At 40.9% G+C, this 24,931-nt stretch overlaps 1 protein-coding gene across 2 annotated transcripts in view; it reads right to left on the bottom strand.

The window, feature by feature from the left end:
• The window catches only part of ADAMTS6 (ADAM metallopeptidase with thrombospondin type 1 motif 6), a 182,143-nt gene that overhangs the window by 144,168 nt on the left and 13,044 nt on the right, over nucleotides 1-24,931 (bottom strand). For both annotated transcript variants that reach the window (XM_072137189.1, XM_072137179.1), the window contains exons 2-7: nucleotides 20,449-20,927; nucleotides 19,790-20,154; nucleotides 10,321-10,489; nucleotides 8,759-8,976; nucleotides 5,764-5,847; nucleotides 4,290-4,435 (exon numbers count right to left, since the gene is read on the bottom strand). In XM_072137189.1, the coding sequence (XP_071993290.1) occupies nucleotides 4,290-4,435; nucleotides 5,764-5,847; nucleotides 8,759-8,976; nucleotides 10,321-10,489; nucleotides 19,790-20,154; nucleotides 20,449-20,545 (1,079 nt within the window). In that variant the 5' untranslated portion in view covers nucleotides 20,546-20,927. The remainder of the gene's footprint in view (nucleotides 1-4,289; nucleotides 4,436-5,763; nucleotides 5,848-8,758; nucleotides 8,977-10,320; nucleotides 10,490-19,789; nucleotides 20,155-20,448; nucleotides 20,928-24,931) is intronic.

Here is a 24,931-nt window from a genome sequence, read left to right on the forward strand (position 1 = left end):
CCACTTCTTATTTCAGACAACTTCCTCCAAATTTATCATATGACTCCAGATGTGGTAGACATATTTATGAAGAGTGACTTTTCTATCAGTTGCAAATTTAGGTACAAATCCACTACAGTCCCCCAGTGGGTAGGAAAAACCTAAGAACTCCATGAGCCACTTTTCGGCTAATTTTTCTATTAGAAATTTGCATATCCACTGCAGGCATTAACACATGCACTAGATGTATCCAGCAGTCTAAGCCCCGATGACAAAGCTGACGTGCAAAAGACATCTAAATAGTTCCAAAGACATTCCAAAAATCTCTGATAAATTTTACCAATTGATTGCTTATCCAAAAATAGCCCATCATCGGTAATTCCGGTACAACCCCTTAAACCTAGGAAAACAGTCGTCTATATTGATTTTCCGTCCCATAGGTGCAGAATACAATCCTTATACTTATGTCCGCGCTATAGATCAAAAGAAGGGATGCTCACAAAGTCTCTTTCTCATCAAAAGCGTTTTGTTTTCCCCCTACTTGGGTTGGAAAATTAGCCAAATTTTCCACCAACAATCTCAACTACAAAGTAGTTGTTCATTTGGTGGATTTGGTTTAGATCCTTATTATATATCCAATCTTAGGACCCTACTACACAATATCAGCCCTCTCAACAGCTAGCCCAAACCAAATTAAATCCCACCTAAACTTAAATCGCAAAATAAATCCCACCACAGCCAAGTTCCTCAAACTTGAAAACTAGCCAATGACCTCACATGCTCACCGTAAAATAGCATTACCAGATGTCATTTACTCTACCATCAGACTAATACCTCAAAAAGTAAAAAAAAAATGGGTCTGCACAATTCATTTTTCGGACAATGACTTTCACAATATTTGGTTGTAGTGTCATGTGACACACCATGTATATATGTATCATATAGATGTATTGTACACCTATATTATGCTACCATAATATTTAGAATATGTATGATAATTTTTTTGTTCCGTTTCTTGAATGGATGGAAATATCTTATTGTCGTGTTGCCTAGACCTCGATGTCTTCCAAAAGTTATTTTCACCACTAAAACATATAAAACGGTGGTGGCGAAACCTTTTCTATTATAAATTCACTTAGAATTATAGCAAAAGCACTTACCACAAAGTATTAATCCATAACCCAGCTTTCGATTTCACCTGAAAATTATTTAGCTTACGCATGTTCTGCTCCTATAAAAATCTCAATAAAAAATAGCAAGCATTTTTTCATAGGCAAAAAAATGCAGACTACTCAACTGACCGCTCGGCACGTTTTTTGGGAAAGAAATTAGTGAACGCTCTAACAGACATCCTCTATTGGTGCCACAAAACACATTTCCTCAGTGAAATCTTTTGAATGTTATGATTTTTATGACTCACGGTGAGATATAGTTTGTAGGAAGATGAGTGACAAAAATTCTGCAGACGTATTATTCATTCATATTCTCCCCCACGTAAGTCATCACGCTGAGGCTCAATGAAAAGATGGCAAAACAATTCCACATCGCTGAATAATACCAGAAGAGAATAACACTAGCTCACTTGTGCAGAGAATATTCTCACGTTAATGGTATTTTATGGTATTATTTATTGGGAACAGTTTATTGTATTACTCATAAAATATTATTGCTAATTTCCAAATTTTGGAATAGTTGAAAAGTTTTGTTAGGAATTTTTGTCCAGCCGCAAAAAGTTAGCCCCCTATCCACAGGAAAGGGGCTAACTTGCTGAGCAGTGGGGTGTCTCAGTGATTGGACAACCACGGTCAAACGAATGGAGCGGCAGGTTGGACATGCCTGATGCTGCTCCATTCATTGTCTGTGGAACTGATGGAGATAGTCAAGTGCCGTAGTCGTCTGGCTTGTCAGTTTCATGGACAATGAATGGAGCAGCAGCACACAGTTAGCCATAGAGAAGAATAGAGCAGCAGGGCCCATGTCTGGGCTGCTCTGTTCATTTGGGGAACAATGGACCCCTGTTTCCGTGATCCATGGGAGTCCCACAATCCAGTGGATAGAGGTTAACTTGTAGTGACTGAACAACCCTTTGAAAAGGAAGTAGCCATCAAAATCAAGCCTGAGAAACCAAGAGACACCAACTCATAGATCCAGGCATTGTGACTGCGATAATCTTCTTATTTTTCTTATCCGTTGTCTCCTTCCTTCTAAAATCAACCTTTACAATTATGCTAATGAGTCTGGGGGGCTACCCTAGCTTCCTCTGTGATCTAGCTTTACAGAGCAGCTCCCCATTCCCCATGCTCCCTCACTCAGATTACAGCAGGAAGTGCTTACTTAACAAGTGCTGAGGGAGCAGGGGGTGGGTGAGATAGTGTAACAGCCTGTTAAGCCAGCCTGTAGACTAATGACCTCAGGGTCATTAGCATAATTTTTAAAGTTGATTTTAGAAGGAAGGAGGTCAAGCATAACAAATATAAGATTACCACAGTCATGGTGGCTGGATCTATGAGTAAGTGCCCCTGGTTTATCATGATGGTGCATTTCCTTTAAAGAGGATCTGTCACCAAGTACAAAATGCTAAATCTAATTGTTAACCTCTGCAGCACCCTGATCAAGTTGGAGATTTTTTAAATTTTTCTTAATGGCTCCTTGACGCTAATTTATGTAAATTCCTATGGCCAAATAAGGCGGTCAAAGAAAAGGTATATATAGTTGGGCATTTTCAGAAAACTAGTGAATAAGGCAAGTAAAAAGTACAATTTTCGACAGTTTCGTTGGCTAAAAACCCCCACCAGGTTTGATCAGTTTAGACCAGGTCGAACCTGGTGTAGTGGAGTGCGCCTTCGGATTTACTTTTAGTCTTAATAAATTCCCCCCCATTGGTGAAGTAATCAACCAAAAACACATAAAGCATAGTACCAAAGTAGTACCCCCACCGATAACACATCAGGATATAAGTTGTAACCTAAATATACTTGAAAGTATATGTAACCGATTTACCCAACTGAGAAAATCACAGTGTACACAACCAAGTAAAGAACAGGTAGATGATAACAACTCCTACTACCACAAGGTAAACAAGGGCTTACTGTGAGAAAGTGATCCCTATAGTACTATACAACTCACAGAGACAAGCTATACACAATTCCAGTGACCCTCAACAAATAAAAGCAACAAAATCCCCAAAGTATAATCTTGCCTCACATAACTAACCAAAAATAACATGATTAAAATAAGACCGTAAACTAGTAATGGCACACCACACCTTAAACCGCCATAGAAAGATGGACTTGAATATCTGTGTTTGTGTGTTCTTTCTGTGTTTGTGTGGGTTTCCTCCGGGTCCTCCGGTTTCCTCCCACAGTCCAGAACATACTGGTAGGTTGATTAGATAGTGAGCCCCATTGGGGACAGGGACTGATTTGGCAAGCTCTGTGTGCACTATATAAATAAAGGAATTATTATTATTAGCTGTCCACCGGCTGTCATTTTATTGGAACTTTTTACCTGTCCTAATTCTCTCCTCCCCTTGTGGATAGTAGACTTCTACACAGATTTTAAAGTTAACCAACCAAGACTTGGACCTATATATTCAGGAGTCCAAATGGCAGCCTCACGCCTCACGGATTGCCTCCTTTAAAAAAAAATCACCAGTGACTAAACAGCCAAGTTTCTCCCATTTGTCGATTTTGTTGGCAAGACATGGCATTTGCCCTCTAGTGACCATGACATTGAGTTTGCCCTCTAGTGCCCGCTGCCGGAGAAATTTAGCATTACATGATGTCACATGATACATGTCATTTAGATTAGTATCTGTCCTTGTCATAATACACCTCAAGTCCAGCTAAAAACTCTCAATTCTTGCTCATAAAGGTGTATACAATAATAAAACCCTGTCTATGATGTCCACAAGTTGTAATAGGTCAATTAATAGGAGGCTAGTCTTCAGGAAACAAACCTTTATAGGTTGGGTACTTATGAACAGTTTGAACCAAAAACAAAGAAAAAAACAAACTAAACAAATAACAAAAACAATAAAATAATATCAAAAGAAAAATTGTCATTATTGCTAATCCTAACAGTTTCGACTTCTGGCCAAATTAAGGTCACAAAATGACCTCTATAAACAGTCAAACAAACCTACTGCATGCAGATAACATCCATCGTTCTAATGCAGTAAATACACAAATACAAGAATTTCTTTGTAAAATTATCTCCGGCATAAAATATTTAACAAAACGTAAAAATTTACGGGAATAACTTTGCCAGACAATTGAAGTTCTAGAACTAAGAACTGAGAGTCTTTCTACCTGGTGATGAGCACGGCATTGTCGTGGTGAGCGATGCCATTCTCCGGAATGGTGTTCCCGTCACTCTGGTGCGAGAGGATGGATTTCTGCCACTTACAGAAGCTGTCGAGGGACTTGTCCGCATGGTGGTTTATCTCCAAGTTTGGCTGCAATACAAGACGCATACCAGGAATGTTCCAAGCAAATTACTAAGGTCAGTTGTTAAGCCTTTTGAAGACTAAAATGGGACTATAATTAGATGCAGTGGTTTCTAGGAATAATCTCTCCTTGCCAATATTTATCTCTATAAAATCTGACCCAGAGTTCAGCCAGCGTATTACCGAGCAGACGTATTGTGCGTTCCAAAAGTACTGGTGATTATGTCAATGTAACAATTTCACATGATCAACGGGCGGATGTGTAACATGTCGATAGATTTGCGGCTCCGCTTGTGTCAGACTCTCTTAAGTAGCAAATTAGAGATAGAATGACATTTCCATAACTGCAGCAGATTCCTAATATTCAGATTTTATTAGGAGAATATTAAAAGCTCACATACTGTACTAGGTTTCCTACAAGCAAAGCCAGTGGTTAAAAGTCCCCCTACATAGAAGTAACTGTTCCCATCTATCCCAATACCATCCTGCTCTATAAAATGTTGCCTGCAGATAGGATACTATAGAATCGGCTCAGCTCCACCTGCTCTATAATATGCTGCCTTCAGATTGGACACTATGTATAATCTTCTCAGCTCCTCCTAGTCTAGAACATGCATCCTGCAGATAGGACACAATGTACAATCTGCTCAGCTCCTCCTGCTCTATAGCATGTTGCCTGCAGACAGGACACAATGTACAATCTGCTCAGCTCCTCCTGCTGTATAACATGTTGCCTGCAGATAGGACACTATGTACAATCTGCTCAGGTCCTCCTGCTCTATAACATGTTGCCTGCAGATAGGACACTATGTACAATCTGCTCAGGTCCTCCTGCTGTATAACATGTTGCCTGCAGATAGGACACTATGTACAATCTGCTCAGGTCCTCCTGCTCTATAACATGTTACCTGCAGATAGGGCACCCTGTGCAAACTCCTCAGCTCCTTCCACTCTCTAAAATACTGGCACTTCATGGGACACTATGTACAATCTATTCAGCTCCCTCTGCTCTATAACAAGCTGCCTGCAAACAGAACACTACGTACAATCCACACATCTCTTCCTGCTCTATAACATGATGTCTGCCGATTCTACTACATATCGAATGTTATAGCAGGATTTACCACCTAGAACTGAACCTACTTATAGTATTACATGCAAACCATCAGTTGTAGTGATTTAACCCGTCCAAGTTGTGGTTAAGTTGTGGTTTTCAGGCAAGAAAATGTATAATTTACCTTTATACAAAATTAGTAAAATAATTAGCGAGATTATTGATAATATTGTTAATAGTCAATTGCTAAAAATAAACAAGTGTAACAGTTATGACCTCCTACCTGATCTTCTGTGAGGACTATGAGTCGGGTCACTATGATATTCACAACGTTTCCTAGGCTGGAATCACGGTAAAGTTTGGCAACCTGACCTCCAGAAAAGAAGAAAAGACACAAAGTCAGACAGTGCAACAACAAGATGGAAGAGCGATTCCATTATCATTCAGGAATAGACCTAATACACACAAGTGACGCGCTTCTTCATGTCACAAGTAGAAAGTCAGCAGGGAATTGAGAGAAGCGATAGAACCAGGCAGAAATAGATTCAGAGACAGAAATTGGACCTCTTCATTGCCTTCGACAACTCCAACACTTTGTATCGTTTTATGGGTGCGGACAAACTCAGCGCCAGCGTACGGGGGCGGGCCTCTGCCGGATCGCATATGCCGCTCTATGGAAACTCACGAGATCGGTAAGCACAACCCGATGTCTTGCATTAAAACAATGCAAAACACCTGGTTCTGCTTACCAATCGCTTGCATTACTCTAGAAATCGAATGTGATTGGGCAGAGGCCTGATCCCATACGCTACCTCTGAGTTTGTAAACGCAGTGCTAGTGGTGCATGTGATCACACCCCATTGTTCCACCAATTCTGGTGCAGTTGAATTTTTTTTTCTAGCCCCCACCGTTCGTGAGCAATCACTGATATAAGTTTCAACATCCAACAAGCCAATTGGGCCCTCTACAGTCTGAAGGGCAGACCTGCTAAGGAGCTGGCTCCTCCCCCCTGACAAAAGAAACAAAATTAAAGTCACTGATTGCTCAGGAATGGTGAGGGCTGGAGAAAAAAATTCCAACTGCTCTGGAATGAATGGAGCAGCAGCAACATAGTAACACCAATCTGAATCAAACATATTCATAATTCATATGGATGCTAATTATTGACCAGTGCGGGAAGCTTTTAGATAGTGATGCCATGTATAGGGGGTTTTACCATGACAGTATAAAATAAACTATATAATGAAAAAAACATAGTAATAGCCATCATTCCTGCACAGAAAACACACCATAGAGATCTAAGAAACCACAAAGGAGTCATTTCCTCATCATCTCGTTTCCTTTCATCACTAGGTGCCGCGGAGTACACCTACACAAGGTACAAGACGTCGTCCAAGCGTTGGCAGTGAGTGAGCGTTATAAATTACCGGATGACATCAGCGTTCCTCCAACCGCTAAACCAGCACAATAAAGAAAGGATTCAGCAGATAAAAGGAAAGCAACAGGTAGTGTAACCGACACTTGGAAGACAGAGGTGTCCGTGTAGCGCTCACAATGAGCTGCTGCTTATTAGACCTGGCAGACACAAGATGTTACAAGCCACAAAGCCGAGTCACAGATAATGTCAGCTACTTAACTGGAATCGCTCCAAGACTTTTCTCCATCCACTCGAAAACATGATAATTACACCATAAATACACTACAGTTACAGGACACAATAGGCAAATGGATGTACATGATGACATGGTTGAAGGTTTTTTTAGGGTAAAGTATTGATAACATAGGTGATCAATATCATATTAGGGGGGAACCAATAAAGCAGCTTACATACAGAGTATGAAACAGGAAGCAGACAGCTCTGTTCCCTTTGTAGTGGTCAGACCAGGTTGCTGCCATTTAACTCGTTCATTTAAGGTTGCAGTGACCCAGTTCAGCCACTACACAGAGAATGGAGCAGTCTGCTTCCTGTCCCATTCTTTAACAGCTGATCTGTGAAGAAGTTGGGTTCTTCTGACTCTCATCCCCCTTTTCAGATTATTCTGATATTGGGATGATAATCCATACTTTAAGCCTGGGAAAACCCCTGTTAAATACAAAATCTGTCAACAGACTATGGTTTTTGTTTCCCTTATATCCCCATAAATCAACTTTATGTTATCCCACCTGGCACCAGAAGGGGGGTGTCATGCTCAGCCAGCCCATCCCATCTACCCCTCCCCATGTCCTATGCCTCTTCTCAGCAAATCATGTGACCAGGGTGAGGTCATAAGAAGTCCTTTACAAAGTAAGATCTGCAAAGCATACCCCATGTATGTATCTGATCACATTTAAAGGGGTATTCTCATCTGGGCATTCACATTCAGTTTCATTAATCTGCAATATATATACATTTCTTCAATTAGATGTTATTAAAAAAAAATGTTCCTGTGTGAAGATAATTTCCCATAAATGTAGTCTTATGATCCCTTAGAAACATCCACCACTGCTGGAGGGATTGCACAAAGAAACAAAAGGTTTTTGTATATGAAATATCCCGGATTTACTGCATATACTACAGCCGTCCTGTGGTAATGAACGCTGAAGCCAGGTGGTCAGGCAGGACTCAATAGCGCATGTCTGGCCACCGCTGGCAAAATGTGAGGTGGTCGTATCTCGTTTCTAAGGGTCAACATAACTACATTTATGAGAAATTATCTTCACACAGGAACATTTTTTTTAATAACATCCAATTGAAGAAATGTTTAAATGTGAATGCCCAGATGGGAATACCCCTTTAATCACAGCATGCCACCATGGACTTCTATTCCTCCCCATCCTCCATGGACACATGCTGTTATTTCATGTGATCAGATACATACATGGGACAGACATTGCAAATCTTACCGGGTAAAGGACCTTAGGTCACATGACATAAACTAGTCAATAATGAAACAGAGCTCCCTCTCTCAATGTTCCATACAGCAGCATGTCCTAGCAGTGATAACTGTCCATCAGGAACAAGGAGGAAGGGCAATGCAAGTAAAATGTAAACATTGCAGCCATTGAAAAGAACCATTTAAGGTTAAGGGCAATGTCTTTTAATCATAGTTTTTCATTACGTATTTATTTTGGGTGAGTTAATTTAAATGGCATGTTCACTTTCATTTTCCACAACAGGCACAACCGTTCATACAGCACCTCCGGAGTACATTTGTGGTACTACATTCCCAAAACTAACTTTTGTAAAGTTGTCTTTTTACATTTTTAAACAATTGTACAGATGAAGGGATCAAACTTACAATATTCATTACGCTGAGTATGTAGTGTTCTATGTCCTTGCGTCCGTGATACCCAACCATCATCTTGTCGGCTACTACTAGTGTCTCCACAAATCGCTCAATGCTGATGGATCTCCTCTGCCGGCGAGGGCCATTTTCTGTGTCATTATCTGAGGGTGTCGTAGGAGTGGACAAGGTATAGTTTAACCACCAAGGCTTGTGATTCCCTGTGACATCATCTAGGAAATAAAGCATCTGTATGAGATGTAACATATTATTGCTCTGCTGGAAATTTATGACCCAAATTGTTCATATATACACTGTGTATTAGCAGAATTATGATAATCAAGTTACTGCAACTTTTACTAAGAACACTCATCACATAATCGGTTTCTATTATTTATATAATTCTGACCATTGTGGAGGCGCTTAGAGGACAGGAGGGCTGTTTAATCATACGGCTCCGCCCCTCTACTCTAAGTGAAAGTTTGAGCAGGTTTCAGTCAAAGGCTCAGTTGCTTGATCAATGCACATGTAAAAGGAGCATTATATAGGTTACTTAATTAGCTTTTTAGATAAATCTTTCCTGTTTCGCAGCGACAAATACAATTTTTATTATTATGCAAATTAACTTCTTTGTGCACTAAGGTAGGGGCCACAGGTGCACCTACTTTTTTTGTATCGAGACCTCTTGTCTGCAGGTGGCCCTCTCTTGTGAAAAGGGCCAGTGCTAAGTGCTACTGGACAGCATAGAATGAACAAAACAAGTGCAATAGCAGTCCTGTCTCCGCCTCTGGTGCACAAAGGAGTTAATTTGCATAAAGATAAAAATTAAATTTCCACTAAAATAATTGATTTTGGGAAACAGGAAAGGTATGTGTTGAATAGTGATTAGAGATGTGCAGACCAGAATTTTAGGTTCACCCTAACCTGGACACATTACTTGATGGGCTGTAGAGCAGCCAATCAGGCAGCTTTACGCCCCTAACACCTAGTTATTGCTTCAATTGGCCAAGAGGACACCTGATAGACATATTTGGCCAATTACAGACATGTCTAGTTGCTAGGGGCTCTGCAGCCCATCAAGAAGCATGTCCACGTTAGGCGGAGCTGCCAAACGAAGGACGCGGACCTTATTTTTGGGTGCGCTCATCTCTAATAATCAAAGTGTGATCTACACGGCATTAATTTTAAAATTGTGGGTTTATTTGGGAGAAAACACAGAACAGCAGTGTGAAGACAGTTGACTAATATCAACTAGTCAACTGGTTGTCTGTATTACTCCAGGTCAGGTCTTCCACAAAATCATCACCATCATGACAGGTTTCCACTGAGGCAGATCGTTAACAAAAATTACTACTTTTCTTAATAGATATAAAACAAAAAACAAAGTATATAAAAATGTTATACTGGGCAGCCCCTGTCGTTACCAGCCCTTAAAGGGGTTGATCACCGAGTCAACCTACAAAAAATCAGCAGCCTATTTATCCATGATCTAGTACAGAATCTCAGATCAATGCAATACAAGCTTTCACCCATAGACATAGGACAATTTTTTAAGTAACTTTTTGTACATATCTTACCTTTCACGCCACAGTGTCCCTGGCTGCTCGTGTGTCGCTGATGGATGGCGGACTTTCTGTAAATAACATGAGGGTGGCCCCTTTCGGAGTTAAAGTGATTGGAGTTTTCAGTTATGTTGTCTAAAGGCTCAATAAAATACTCTTCATCTTCAGTAGCGATTACGCCATGCTTGGATGGAAAAGAATAGGAAAAGGATTTAGACAAACTGGAGAGACTTGTGCTATTTGCATTAAGGCCGATGACGTCTGGGAAATGTAACGTAAATGTGAAGATTTAAAAAAAATAATAAAAATTCTACATTGCAGAACAATTGCATTAATCACTCAGCTGTGTATGGAGCAGGCAGTCTGCTCTCCAATTAACTTTTCATCCCCCGTCCCCGTCATTGTACAGATATTGCCAAAGCATCACATTTCATTCCAGAGCAGAGCTGAAGGCTCGTGATCAAGTAGTACGACACATTTCCTGATGAACGTGCACTTATACACAAGGAAAACTAGCACTTTTTCCCGACTTCTAGGAATTAATAAATAAAAATGAGGCAGAGGGATCTTGTATATCACTTAAAGGGGAAATTTCACCATCACACTGACTCCAGTTCTTTGAGGATATTTATATGCGTCGTTTCACCGATTCGAGCGCTGTTGGAATTTTTTTCTATAGCTCACACTGTTCTTGAGAAACCAGGGGCTTGGTTTCAGCAACCTAAATCCCAAAGAGGTTCTCTAACGTCAGGTAACCACTGGTTGAGCTTAGGACTGTCCTCTTAATATACAGATCCGAATTAGCACATTGGGTGCTGAAACGGACACCATTGATTGTATACTATGGAGGCTACACTTTTATAAAATAAAATTTCAGCTGAATAGGTGGAGCAGAAAAAATAGTTAGTCAGGGGTCATTTTTTATATTTGCCATTATCTCTACGTGGTGATAAAACCAAAAAGAACATATGCTTCGCTCAGTCCTCACCTCCGATACAGTTTTACATCAATGCTCTACTGGTAGATTTCACATCGACAGAACGCATTGTTGATGCACCACAACCACTGAGCTGTAAACTGTGCCAAAAGACGCCGGCAGTGACTTGTGGGGCTGCGTTGGACTAGAGATAAGGACCAAGTTCTTTATTGGGGCCAACAGTGAACAGTTGTTGTAACTGGTGGATATGGTGAAAAGACCTCTTCAAATGGATTTCCCATATATACAAAGGTCTAACAGATTTGGATCCTACAATTCAAATGTAGGGGTGGCCGAGTTTGTGTGGCTTTCTCCATTTACTGCTATAGGAGTTCCATAAACAGTCAAGAGTGATAGGGGTCAACACTACCCTTACTGGTGAGACAGACTCCATATCTGATGGATGTAAAACCACAGCTGTTGAGCATTTATAGCACATGGATATTAGAAACTAGAACAGCTCTTTACTCATTGTGGAGTCCAACCTCTAGATCAACTAACCCTGAGAATGATTGGAACACAGTGCTGATGTAGGTCTACTGCCCATTGTAATACTTACTGACCACACAGCTGTGTACAGGACTGCAGCTGTCCATATTGGACAATGTATTCCCGTCTATTCCTGGGTGGCCTGTAGCTTCTGCACAGGGTAAAAACATTGGCAGGATCGGTGGGATGCCAAAAGTAGGACGATCACTGATTATTGAGTTACATGCCACCTTTTTATGATATGGGAAAACCATAAAGTTTAAAGGGGTTGGCCCCTTTTCAATAAATCTGTTTCATCAAAAAATGTCACTGCACGCATATGTACCTTTACCTCCTTTTGAGAGCTTCCGTCTTTCCCTGCTCTCACCCCTGCTGTAACTGGACACATAGGGGTTTTTTTGTCCAATACACACAGAATGGGCCATATTTTTCATATAAATTCTCTGGATTTGGTCCAGCTGCAGAAAAAGCTGCAAAAAGATGATTGGTATGGATTCTAGATGTCCTACTTCAATCTTAAACTGTCATACAGGTCATGAATAATAACCTGTAAAATCCCTTGAGCTTGCTCAATATGATACACAGAATCTCTCTGAATTCATAGAATCCTAACACCCAGTTGGATCACTAAGTAATGTTTCCAAAAAAAAACAATAAATCTATATCACAATGCAACTCCATAACATAGCGTGTACCGGCAGAGGGGCGTCCATTCGTAGTAAAGTGATGATTACGAAGCATATAAAGTGCTATAGAAAAGTTGGACGCTATATAAAATTTCTTTTATTCACCAGTGAATCCAATAAATCTCAGATTTTATCATACCAAGACCACTAATTAGCTTTCAGATTTATTAACTCTATAAACCTCCCAAAGGGCATTTAATAATTTAAACATTTTAATCTGAAAAGAAGAAAAATCTATAGAGGGGAGTGGGGGGAGTCATCCATGAAAGAGAAAGGAAGCAAAAATACATGCTAAATAGGATTAGGAACGCACCACTTAGCAATTTTAATGCATTGCCCCTTCATTAAGGAAACTGGAGTATACTTTCAACACATGACAATTTTAGCATGACTTCCAGTCCCCAGAATAGCATGCCGCCTACTCCAAAAGGTGCCGCTGTTTGAGAGGATTATGGCACACAGTATGCCATGTTAACCTCATCAGCCGGGGGAACTCAGGAATTGCTTCTTAGGACTTGATTTCTTTATTCCATGCACACTGCGCTCCTAAGCCAAATATCCTGTTCTAGAACAAGCCGTATACACAGAATGAGCTGTGGGGTTACGGTCAGTCAATCACTCTACAAGCTGCGCTCCTCCAGCGGATTAGGCTCACCAACTTGTCTACACGTGAATAACGGTGCGATCGTCAATATCACAGATAGATTACTACCTTACTTTCTTCATTATCAAGTTCTTCATTACCTTAAAGGTAATCTGTCAGCAGTTGTAACCATACAAACAATTTGACATGCTTTGTACAGCGCTGCGTAATCTGTAGGTGCTATATAAATAAAGAATTATTATTATTATTGAAGTTGCAGACAGTGTTGGGTATTGGCCCTGGAAAGCTGTGTAACCATCCCTTTGTGTATATTGTTAGTAGCAGCAGGACTGTGATGAATGTTATTATATTTCTGGGTTATGGTTGGATTTCGAGTACTGTGGTGCACTAGTATGGGAAATCTATTCACTGTACTGTGGCACAGCCACTCCCATGATTGCCTGGTGTATTACTGAAACAGAAACCTGCGACAACAGAAGCTCCTAGGTGGAGGAAGGGCTTTGCTCTGTTTAGTGCACCAGGGTTCTTCAAGTCCAGCTACAGTCCTGGAATATAAATACATTTTTCACAATCCTGCTGCTACTGATAACACACAAAGATATGATGAGTGTCTTGTTCTCATGGCGACCGTGCTTATCTCATCATTTCTCATCTCTTATATGGGCAATCCATTTCTGACCAAGGTCATGTGACTTGGCCGAAACGTTAACTCTGGATTACATACTGAAAGTCTTAATGTACATATTATTTTCTTGAATTAAACGATATTGCATCACTTTTGAGTGCCAAGTACCTTCTTAATATGAACAAAGATAAGATGAAACAGATCTCCTGGGCCAATAACTGTCTGCCGGCAACATATGGTTAAAACTGCTGATAGTTTTCCTTTAAACTCCCTAAGGCTACATTCAGATGAACGTAGCAGGGCAGGCACAGGTAAGCACACAGGAGAGGAGGAGGGGGTGAGCGCTCCTTCTCCATAGAGTTATATGGTGCACCGAGTCATAATACGGGAAAAGATAGGACATGTCCCATCTTTTCCCGGGTATGGAATGGTACGGTAAAGCACTGTACTGCGCCGTGCGCCCATTGCGGCTTATGAGGGAGGTACATACGGCGGCCGTATATATGACCCCCAACGGTCGTCTGAATGTAGCCTTAAGTGTACTTTATTTTTTCACCAGTGATACAGATAAAGCAGAAGTCCTGCTCTCTCCTATCAAGCAAATGCCACGTGACCATGGCAGAACAGTACCTACATTTTCAGTTTCCCTGGTTAAAGTCCTCAAAGTCATTACTGATTGGCAGCAGCGCCCAAAAAAATAAAATTTTGCTGCTATATACGCCAACAAATAAGTAATATTAAATAGATAGTCTATGCTTCAGATCCTACATCTTAAGCCCCTATGATAAATTGGGCGTGTATTTAGACTGCCTAATCTCATGCTGCCTAACTATAAGTTACTGAGACATCAAGTCATCTACTAAAAGGCAAAACTCAAGGATCTTGTGGAAAAAAAAATAATAGTTTTCTGCTAAAAATATCATCAAAAGTGACTCTTGTCCACAGATTGGACTAGTCCTTCAGGCCATCCTCATTCCAAAAGGGCACAGCAGAGGTAGCGCATTATAATCTACACTGGTTTACCTAAAGAGCCCATCAACCCACTGAATTGACAGATCAACCTTTATTTAAAGAAAAGAAAAAAGTTTAACACATCCTTCATAAATCAAGCTTTTCAGTAGATGGACACCAACCCAAAGGTTACCAAATGTGGCCTTCAGTTAGAGCAGTGATGGCAAACCTTTTAGAGACCGAGTGCCCAAACTACAACCAAGACCCAATTTTTTTATCGCATTGTGCCAACACAAATTTAATTTGTGATTTATACTCCGTTCTCTGTCACAGCTTTCATTGATACCAGCCCCTGCGGACACCAATAAAGCAGAAAATATAAGAAAGTTGGATGATCATTGTAGCTTCCCTCCAGGGTCCCATAAACAGGAAGAATTGTCAGAGCCGGAGCAGGAGCTACAATGATAATCCAGATCTGTCCACACCTTCCCACTCCTCCAGTAGTCCCAGGTAGCACGGTCACTTTAAAATAGCTCTGTGCACAGCAAGTCCTGAGCTGTCTGGGACTGCAGGAAGATACCTGGAGTCATCTCTGGTGATGGCCTGAGTGCCCATAGAAAGGGCTCAGAGTGCCACCTCTGGCACCTGTGCCATAGGTTCGCCACCACTGAGTTAGAGTCTAAAACCATCAACCCCCAACTCTACAAATAAGAAAACCCTACCTTGAGGGAAAGATCAAAAAAATAACATGTTAAATCTGTGTTATTTACTTTTTAATTAGTGTTTATTTTGCACTAAAGTCTTGGCTTCTACAATCATTTCAAGTTCAAAGCGCAACAATTATCTAAATGAGCCCTAAACATTTAAAGTGATGTCATGTAATTCTGTACTTTCCCCTCTAGTGCAAATTATAGTAAATCTCCAGCTCAACTGCTACACATGAAAGAAGAGTTCAGAAACTCAACCCTGGCAAATAAAAAGTACTGTAACGTCACACTCGCCATCCAAACCCAACATACTGCCTACACAGGTATGACGTATTACTCGACTACTCGACTAGCTGTCTTACAACTACAGAATCCAATACCAGGTGGCTTCAAAACCAAAACCAGAAACTTAACTGAACGTGGTAAAGATTCACTATAGCTATACTATAGTTTCACCATCTTGAGGAGGACAAGTTATTTTTACTTGGCCACTATAGACCACCGGCCCAGGTCCTGCATTTTTTTTGTTTTTCATCATTAGTACTTGACCCCAAGATTTGAACAATATCAAAACTTAAAAAGGTAGGGATATTAGTACTAGCAATGCCCCTGTTCCAAATATTTCCCATCTTCATCGTGACAATTAATGAACGTGTTTCCCACGGTATGGAATTTACAATATATTCCATAGATCTCCGACAATTAGGCACTTTTTACATGGCTAAAACATAGTATCATAGAAAAGGTAGACTTTGGTCCATCATCAATGCCAGTTGGTCCAAAATAGGGAAGGATTCCATCCCGACTTCATGGTAGAGCCACCTCTCCTTTAGATGTAGAAAGTGCCCCCTGTCTATGGGGACAGTAGAACCTCCTCTCCTCTAGGTGTAGAGTAATCCCCTGTACAGTAGATGGTAGAACCTCCTCTCCTCTAGTCGTAGAGGATGCCCCCTGTATATGGCGACAGTAAAGCCACCTCTCCTCTAGACGTAGAAGATAGCCCTCTGTCTATGGAAATGATAGAGCAGCCTCTCCTGTAAAAGTAAAGGATGTCCCATCTGGGGCGATGGTAGAACCGCTTCTCCTCTTGGTGTAGAGGATGCCCCTTGTCTATGGCAATAGTAGAGCTTCTCTCCTCTAGATGTGGAGGATGCCCCCCGACTATGGTAATAGTAGAACCACGTCTCCTCTAGATGTAGAGGGTGGCCCCTTGTTTTAGCCACAGGCTTAGGTTAAAAAAAATTGAAAGATCCCTGTACAGGCGGTCCCCTACTTAAGGACACTCGACTTACAGACAACCCATAGTTACAGACAGATCCCTCTGACCTCTGGTGGAGCTTTCTGAATGCTTTACTATAGTCCCAGGCTGCAATGATCAGCTGTAAAGTGTCTATAATAAAGCTTTATTGATAATCCTTGGTCCCATTACAGCAAAAAAATGTTTAAACTTCAAATGTCACTGGGTCCAAAATTTTTTTTGTCTGGGTCTACAATTATAAAATATACAGTTTCGACTTACATACAAATTCAACTTAAGAACAAACCTCCAGACCCTATCTTGTACGTAACCCGGGGACTGCCTGTACTGTCCACAACAGGTATGTATAAAATGTAATGAGGTCACCCGTTAACTGTCTAAACTGAATAACCCCAAGCTTGTCTGTCACAGGTTGAACCCCATTTATCATACAGTAAGTTTGTCATAAACACCGTGGAACATCTCCTCTAGAAGGGTTCTTCCTCAGAAAGACAGTTTACTATGGTGGTCATCTTCTCCCAAAGCATGCAAGAACTTCAAAACATTGTATACCTGAAACCTATTTATCAATGTAACAGTAAACCCAAAACAATAAAATGCAGGAAAGATTTGGGCCTGTGACATGCCAAGTTCAGTTCAGTAAATCTCACACATGAAGAGAGCTAATATGTCAGAGCAAGTTTGCATTTGGGCAACGGGCTTTGGCCTTCACTTTTAGTCAAGAATATGGACAACACATAAATATCCTATTACAAGACTCTGCAATACCCTAGCTACATGGGTAAAATGAACTAGGGGTAGACTTTCTTGCCCCTCTGTAGCATCCCACCGAAGGTGTTAAGGATAATGTGTAAAGTTCTTTGGCCTACTGGTCATTCACTTTGTAGGTAGTTTATAAAAATGAGAGGGAATAGATGAGAACCTTAATTCAGTGACTATACACAGGTCCCAATATTTAAAACGTGTTCTTTTTCACCACTATAAACACTTAATATTACAACCTGGGGAGTGTTGGAGAGGTATTTCATCTGCTAATGACCCAAGACAGGGGAGTCCTCGAGCATCACTGAGCATCACAGTCCTTTTTGCAAACATTTAAAAATAACCTGGCTAAAATAGGTTTTAGAAAAGCAACAAAATAACCTACATGACCACCATTAAAAAGGACCCATCATCACACTCCAAGTGTATAACCCAAGTGTATAACCCATAAAAGAATTCTAGACCTTTCTTTTTTATTAATCCACATTGTGCAGTTAATCCTTTAAGGATTTTATGGATAAATCCATAACTTGGAGTCACCCTGGTACTTGTCAAAAGGGCACAGTGTAGCACCGTTATCACTGATTGGACAATTCCAGACTATGTAGAGACACAACCACAACAACAGCCAGTTGTATATTTATATTCACATTTCTTGGAAAAATAGCAGAGGAACACACCGTTCTAAGAAAAAATGCTCCAGAATATTCATTAGTATTAAACTTATTTACCAATATGGTAGGAGACTATTTAAAGGGAACCTGTCACCACATTTCACATATACAGCGAGTGACACGTTCCCATAGAGCCCTATTAACTAACAGCCAATCTTCTTTTAGAAAAAAATGGTTTCCCTTACATCCCCATGAATAAACTTTATCTTATATTACCTGGCATTAGAGGGGGCGTGTACTGCTCGGACAGCCCCTCCTATCTACTACTCCACATGTCCTATGCCTCTCAGCATGTCATGTGACCAGGGTGATGTCATCTAAGGTCCTGTTACATTTACAACATCTAGCTCATGTATGTACCTGATCACAGCATGTCTCCATGGACTTCTACTCGGCCCCATCCTCCACGCACTTCTACTCGGCCCCATCCTCCACGCACTTCTACTCGGCCCCATCCTCCACGCACTTCTACTCGGCCCCATCCTCCACGCACTTCTACTCGGCCCCATCCTCCACGCACTTCTACTCGGCCCCATCCTCCACGCACTTCTACTCGGCCCCATCCTCCACGCACTTCTACTCGGCCCCATCCTCCACGCACTTCTACTCGGCCCCATCCTCCACGCACTTCTACTCGGCCCCATCCTCCACGCACTTCTACTCGGCCCCATCCTCCACGCACTTCTACTCGGCCCCATCCTCCACGCACTTCTACTCGGCCCCATCCTCCACGCACTTCTACTCGGCCCAATCCTCCACGCACTTCTACTCGGCCCAATCCTCCACGCACTTCTACTTGTCACCCTCCTCCATGAAGTTATGTGATTTCATGTGATCAGATACATACATGGGGTAGACATTGTAAATTTAACAGGACCTTAGATGACATCACCCTGGTCACATGACATGAACTGGTCAATAATGTAACAGAGCTCTCTAGCACTTAGTTAATCAGGAACAAGGAGGCAGGGCAATGCAAGTAAATTTTAATGTGCGTGACTCACTTGAGGTGCGTTGCATACAAGTTTACAAACTGATATTTATGACATTGCAGCCATGGAAAGGATCCATTTAGAGATAAAAGCAATGCTTTTTAATCATAGTTTTTAATGAAGTCTTTATTTTGGGTGGGTTAATTTGCATGGCAAGTTCTCTTTAAAGGGAGAATAACAGGTCCCAAATCATGATTATAGCTATAAAATAACAAAATTTGGAGAATATTACCAAGACATTTCTAGTAAATTGTGATTCTGATATTCTCTTTTCTATTCTTCTTTCAAAGTGGTTTCTCTGGAAATCTGGAGACCACACTGGGGGCAGGGGTGGCAAAAATCCTAGGTCATTGCTGTAACAAACTTTGGTACCCACGCCCGGACATATTACAGAACCTACCCTGGCCAATCGCTGGTCTCCTTGGATTAAGGGATGTTGCTTCCTATGATATCAGGAGTGGTGCTCCATGGTCAAAGATAACAAATTGACCAAAGCAGGTACAGTGACCCACCCCCTGCCACTTTCGGAGGGGCCACAGGTGCCAAACAAAGAAGGTACTGAAAACTGCGGCGGAAAAAGATAAGTACATCTTGGCTTTTTTTAACCCCTGCCCCGGTCCCCAGGGGGTTTTACATAAGTCAAGAAAACCCCTTTAAAAAGTATTGTCATAATAAACAGAAGTTTAAATCGTAACCAATTTTAATACTTTTCTCATCATAAAAGACATTTATACACATAGAAAATGCAGCATCTACTCACCAAGCCATTGCAGTTACTTAGAGCCACTTTTGTTGTGGTATTTTGGTCCTGTAAATATCCCGTATAGTGACAGTTGTCTATAAAATCATGTTTAAACTCGGGTCCATTCTTGCCCCAGTACTCTACGGTAAAGTGTTTTGAGACCAGTTCTGTATTTAAAGTCAGGTTTAAGTGAAAGTGCTTGCCATATGCAGAAATTTTAAAAAATAATTTAGAAGCTTCCTGCTCTTGATCTTTAGGGTCCGTACTCCTCCGTTTCCGAGAGTGTTTGTCATTCTTCACAGTATAACTGACGAAGGCCCCATTGTTATCAATCCTTAAAGGAACCGTCAGTTGATAGTGTTCAAGGTAAGACAGGAATTCCCCTTTGTGATCGCAAACCAGGCCAATCCATAAAGGGAGCATGCAAAGGAAAAGGAAAGTAACAGGGAGTAGCAAATAACAAAGTATTTTAGCAATTCTTTTTATACAGTTACATACTACACAAAATTATAGGGTGGAACAAAGACTAGAATACTGCTCAAACAATGAACGCTTTTGGGGTCTTCATGAGACATTTTATCAACGGGCCTAAGTTATAAAACTACTCAAACACAGATTTATTATCTATCAAACATAAACAGCTGTATAAAGTTATCATCTATTACAAAAAACCCTACCTTGAGAACTAAAGGAGAGTCTGCTGTCCCTGTGAGATTCCGATGAAACCATGACAAGGCCCAATATCCAGGTCAACGTCTTCCACAAAAGTTCCATAATTTAGAAGGACAAGTCAGGCAATCTCTTTTCCTTTGTTTCTTAGGTCTCCCTTTTTGGTTTCAGACTACCTCTGTCCAACAGTATTCAGTACTCCAGAACGGCACCATAACAAGTCCATGTACTCCTCCGTTCTTCCGGTCCACCACCTTGACCAGTGGCTCCTCTGAGAACTCTGAAGGGAAGACTACTCTTTAACACAAGCTCTTCTCCGGAGCTTTATCCCTTCTTGCTTGTCCATGTTCATTTTCTCAATCCAGTTCAAAAGATCGAAATACAAAAGCAAAAAGTTGGAACTTTTGGAAGCGCACATAAAACAATCCTTCGTGTAGCGTGTCAAGTATCAAATGGAGAATTTAATTCACTTGGGCCATTTCTGTACCTGCAAAGAAAAGGGAAAATTATAAGTCATAGCATCTGTTGCATCTTCAGCTCCAGCTGGGGGAAAGGTACGCCAACTCTAAAGACCTGTGTGTCAGAATGATCAAGTCTCAGTGGTCATAGTTTATGTTACAAAATAAGGGCTAATTCAATTAAAGCAGTGTTGTTTTTCATAGCCTAAATAAACATCTCAAAGACTAAACATAATAGGCTAACCTAAATAACGTGTCGAGGCCAGACGGCTCATTTTTCATTAGCTACAAAAGGAAAATTATATAATTCATTTTTCCTTTTTTTTCCATAAAAAAGGAAAGGAGATCAGATTACAGAACATGATAAAAACTGAAACGGGATCTGGCCCGGACAAAAGGAAGAAGTATGATTTTCAAATCTTTCTATTATTTTTAATGATGTAGATTCCCAAGTAGGGCTACAGTTGTTTTTGTGCTTTTGTTAAACCTAAATGCAGACTATCACGAACTGTGAAGCACAAATCTTTTACATTACACATGGACCGTGTACTGTCAGCGAATAAATCACATTCACTGTGTACAGGACCAGAGATTGAATGTAGCAGTACTTCTGGACGGACCTGAAAAAAGATCAAGCCTGGGTTAGGTCCAAAGAAAAAAATCACCAGTAGAGGAAGAAATACTGTGTTGTTAAATGCCAAAAAGAGTAATTTTTATAAAGAAGATTTAGGTCAGATTCAACATTACAGAATTTGATAATCTAGTATGAAGAGAACAGTAGTATAGTAGTCTAGGAAATCAGAAAATAGTAATAACTATATTGATCACTCCATGCACTAGGCCAGTGGTGACGAACCTATGGCACGGATGCTAGAGGTGGCACTCAGAGCCCTTTCTGTGGGCACTAAGACCTTTAAACCAACGTAGAGTTTGCCTGATACAACTCAAAGCTTTCTCCTGTGATCCAATACAAGCGAAGTCCTAGGCTGCCAGGACCACAGGAGGAGACAGAAGATGCAGATAGAGATGGATTGGCATTGGAGCTCCTGCTCTGGGTCCCCTGATTCTGCCTCTTCAGGGGATCCTGGAGGGAAGCTACAATCCAAACTTCTCCATCATCTTTCTATTGTATTGGTGAACTCAGGACACCAGTAATAAGATAATACTTAAACTGTTATGTTGGCACTTTGCGACATATAAATGGGTTTTGGTTGTAGCTCGGGCACTCTGTCTCCAAAAGGTTCGCCATCACTGCACTAGGCAAATACCCCCCAAAAAAGTCAGCCAACATTTCACACTCATTCTTCCTTTGACACTAAATGGGCCACCACAGTGTTTGACCGATGACCTGGCTTCTTCTTTTCTCCCATTGGTTGAGCAACATTTAATATAACTACACAAGATGACAGTAGCCTGTTTACAAGCAAGTACAACCCTCATCTAGGTCTTGAAGTGCCTCCAGATTCCAATTAACTTCTTTCCTTTCTTCTCTAATACATGTGCTCATTCCTAGAAGTTCCTCCTGATTATACAAAGTCTGTTTCATAACCGTAATCCTAAGCCCTTGACATGATTGACATGGTATCCGAGATCAGTTTGATATGCTTAGCAGTGCTGGAGTCTTAGAATCCTTGCACCCAGCTACGGAGGAAGTGAATGAGGTCTTAAGAGTTCTCCTGTTGGGACAGGTTTTGGATTGCGTCATCAATCCTTTAATTTCAACATGGGAAAACAAAACTATTTTCATATGTACGAGGAGCAGACACCTCGGTGGGCTTATTGAGATACAATGAGCAGGAAATTCGGGCCAAATTTCATGGTTACACACATATTATAACTTTGGAATCCTTTGGGTGAAATCCATGATGTGTATCCTATACTGCAATATTTTGACTCTCTATCAGGACAAACAACAAGAGCATGACTTCCAAAGCACAATGAGACAATCGCAACGTTTCCAAAACACTGCCTATACGAGATGACAAATCAAAAAAGAAGCACAATATATAGGGGTATGTTAGCTAACAATCTCTTTATAGGCCATTGACACAATGGATACTTCAAAGGAATCTGTCATGATACACATGCAGTCCAAGGAGCGAGACACATGCCAGGGAGGAGGAGGAGATGAGAAAGTTGATGTAAAAAAAATCCTAAAGGTGCATTTTTTAATTGACATTTACAAAGAAAATTGCACCACTGATAACTTATTTCCTTAAACTTGTGCTCCCTTCAGTAAAGAAGTCCAGTGGGCAGATGTAATCAATAACTGCAGGCGGTCCCCTATTTAAGAACACCCGACTTACAGATGACCCCTAGTTACAAACTGACCTCTGGATGTTGGTAATTTACTGTACTTTATCCTATATATAGTATATATCCTATATACTATATTTACTGTATTTTTCGGACTTATAAGGCGCACCGGAGTATAAGGCGCACCATCAATATATGCCTGCTAAAATGTCTAGGTTCATATATAAGGCGCACCGGATTATAAGGCGCATCTGATTATAAGGATGAATGACCAGCAGGTGGCAGACCTGTGCACAGCTCATGGCAGCTGTTGTCTGTTCATATATAAGGCGCACTGGACTATAAGGCGCACCTTTGATTTCTGAAAAAATCAAAGGATTTTTTGTGCGCCTTATAGTCCGAAAAATACGGTATTGTAATTTATTGTACTATAATCCTAATAGTAGGTGTCTGTAATGAAGCTTTATTATTAATCCTGGTTCTTAAAATAATCCAACATTTTTAAAATCCAATTGTCACAAAGACCAAAAAAATTCTGTCTGGGGTTACAATGATAAAATATACAATTCAGACTTACATGCAAACTCTTTTGCATCATTAAACGGAATAAGTGGGTTAGAATGACATATGACTGCAGAAAATAATTTTGAAAAACATGAAAATATAAAATACCCCCAATACCCTCCCTTTGTGTTAATTCAAAGGTCATTGGGGGGGGGGGGACTTTATTTTTTGCGTCCAGACCACTTTTCTGCTGTAGGACCAGGAAATTCAGCGTTGTATCCTCCAACAAGTAAGGGTCAGGAGCGGCATTAGTTGTCTTAGGCATTTGCTATAACCTGCGCCAGGATCTTGGTAAAGGCTATAGCAAGAATTATACACCAGGCGGGGCTGGGGGGGGGGGGGGGGGAGTGGATTCCACGCCAGTGCACTGTAATTTTACGTTAACAGGTTTTCTTCATAAATATTATTGCTAATAGACAATATTAATAAGCAAATAAAAGAAATGCTAATAAAAAAATTAGGTGTAGCCATAGATTTTAAGTATTTTACCATATTTCGGTCCCTTTAGCTTATAAATAAATAAGAAAGGCTAAGTCCTAGACCTGTAAATGTTAAGTTTAAGGGAAAAAGAATCATATCTGGCAAAACGCTATATCGAAATATTTCTGGAGACAAAATCAGGTTCAGAGAGTTCAGAGATGTTGGTTTAGCCCAATGTCAGGACTAAGGATAAGAAGTGGAACTTGTTTAGGACCAAAAGGTAATTTACATTTATGTATATAAAATACATCAACTATTAAAATGATACGGATGAGGACCCCCTCCCTCCCCCCCCCCAAAAAAAAACAACAGTGGGGCAGATTTACTTACCCGGTCCGTTCGCGATCCAGCGGCGCGTTCTCTGCGGTGGATTCGGGTCCGGCCGGGATTCATCAAGGTAGTTCCTCCGCCGTCCACCAGGTGGCGCTGCTGCGCTAAAAAGCATCTGAACGCACTGGAGTTCACCGGGCCGGACCAAGTGAAGGTAAGCGCGTCCCAAGCGACACATTTCTTTTTTTAAATGCGGCGGTTTTTCCGAATCCGTCGGGTTTTTGCTCGGCCACACCCCCAATTTCCGTTGCGTTCATGCCGGCGCCGATGCGCCACAATCCGATCGCGTGCGCCAAAATCCCGGGGCAATTCAGGGGAAATCGGCGCAAATCAGAAATATTCGGGTAACACGTTGGGAAAACGCGAATCGGGCCCTTAGTAAATGACCCCCATTGTGTTACAA

This window comes from Engystomops pustulosus, chromosome 1, assembly GCF_040894005.1.
Source record: "Engystomops pustulosus chromosome 1, aEngPut4.maternal, whole genome shotgun sequence".
NCBI lineage: Eukaryota > Metazoa > Chordata > Amphibia > Anura > Leptodactylidae > Engystomops > Engystomops pustulosus.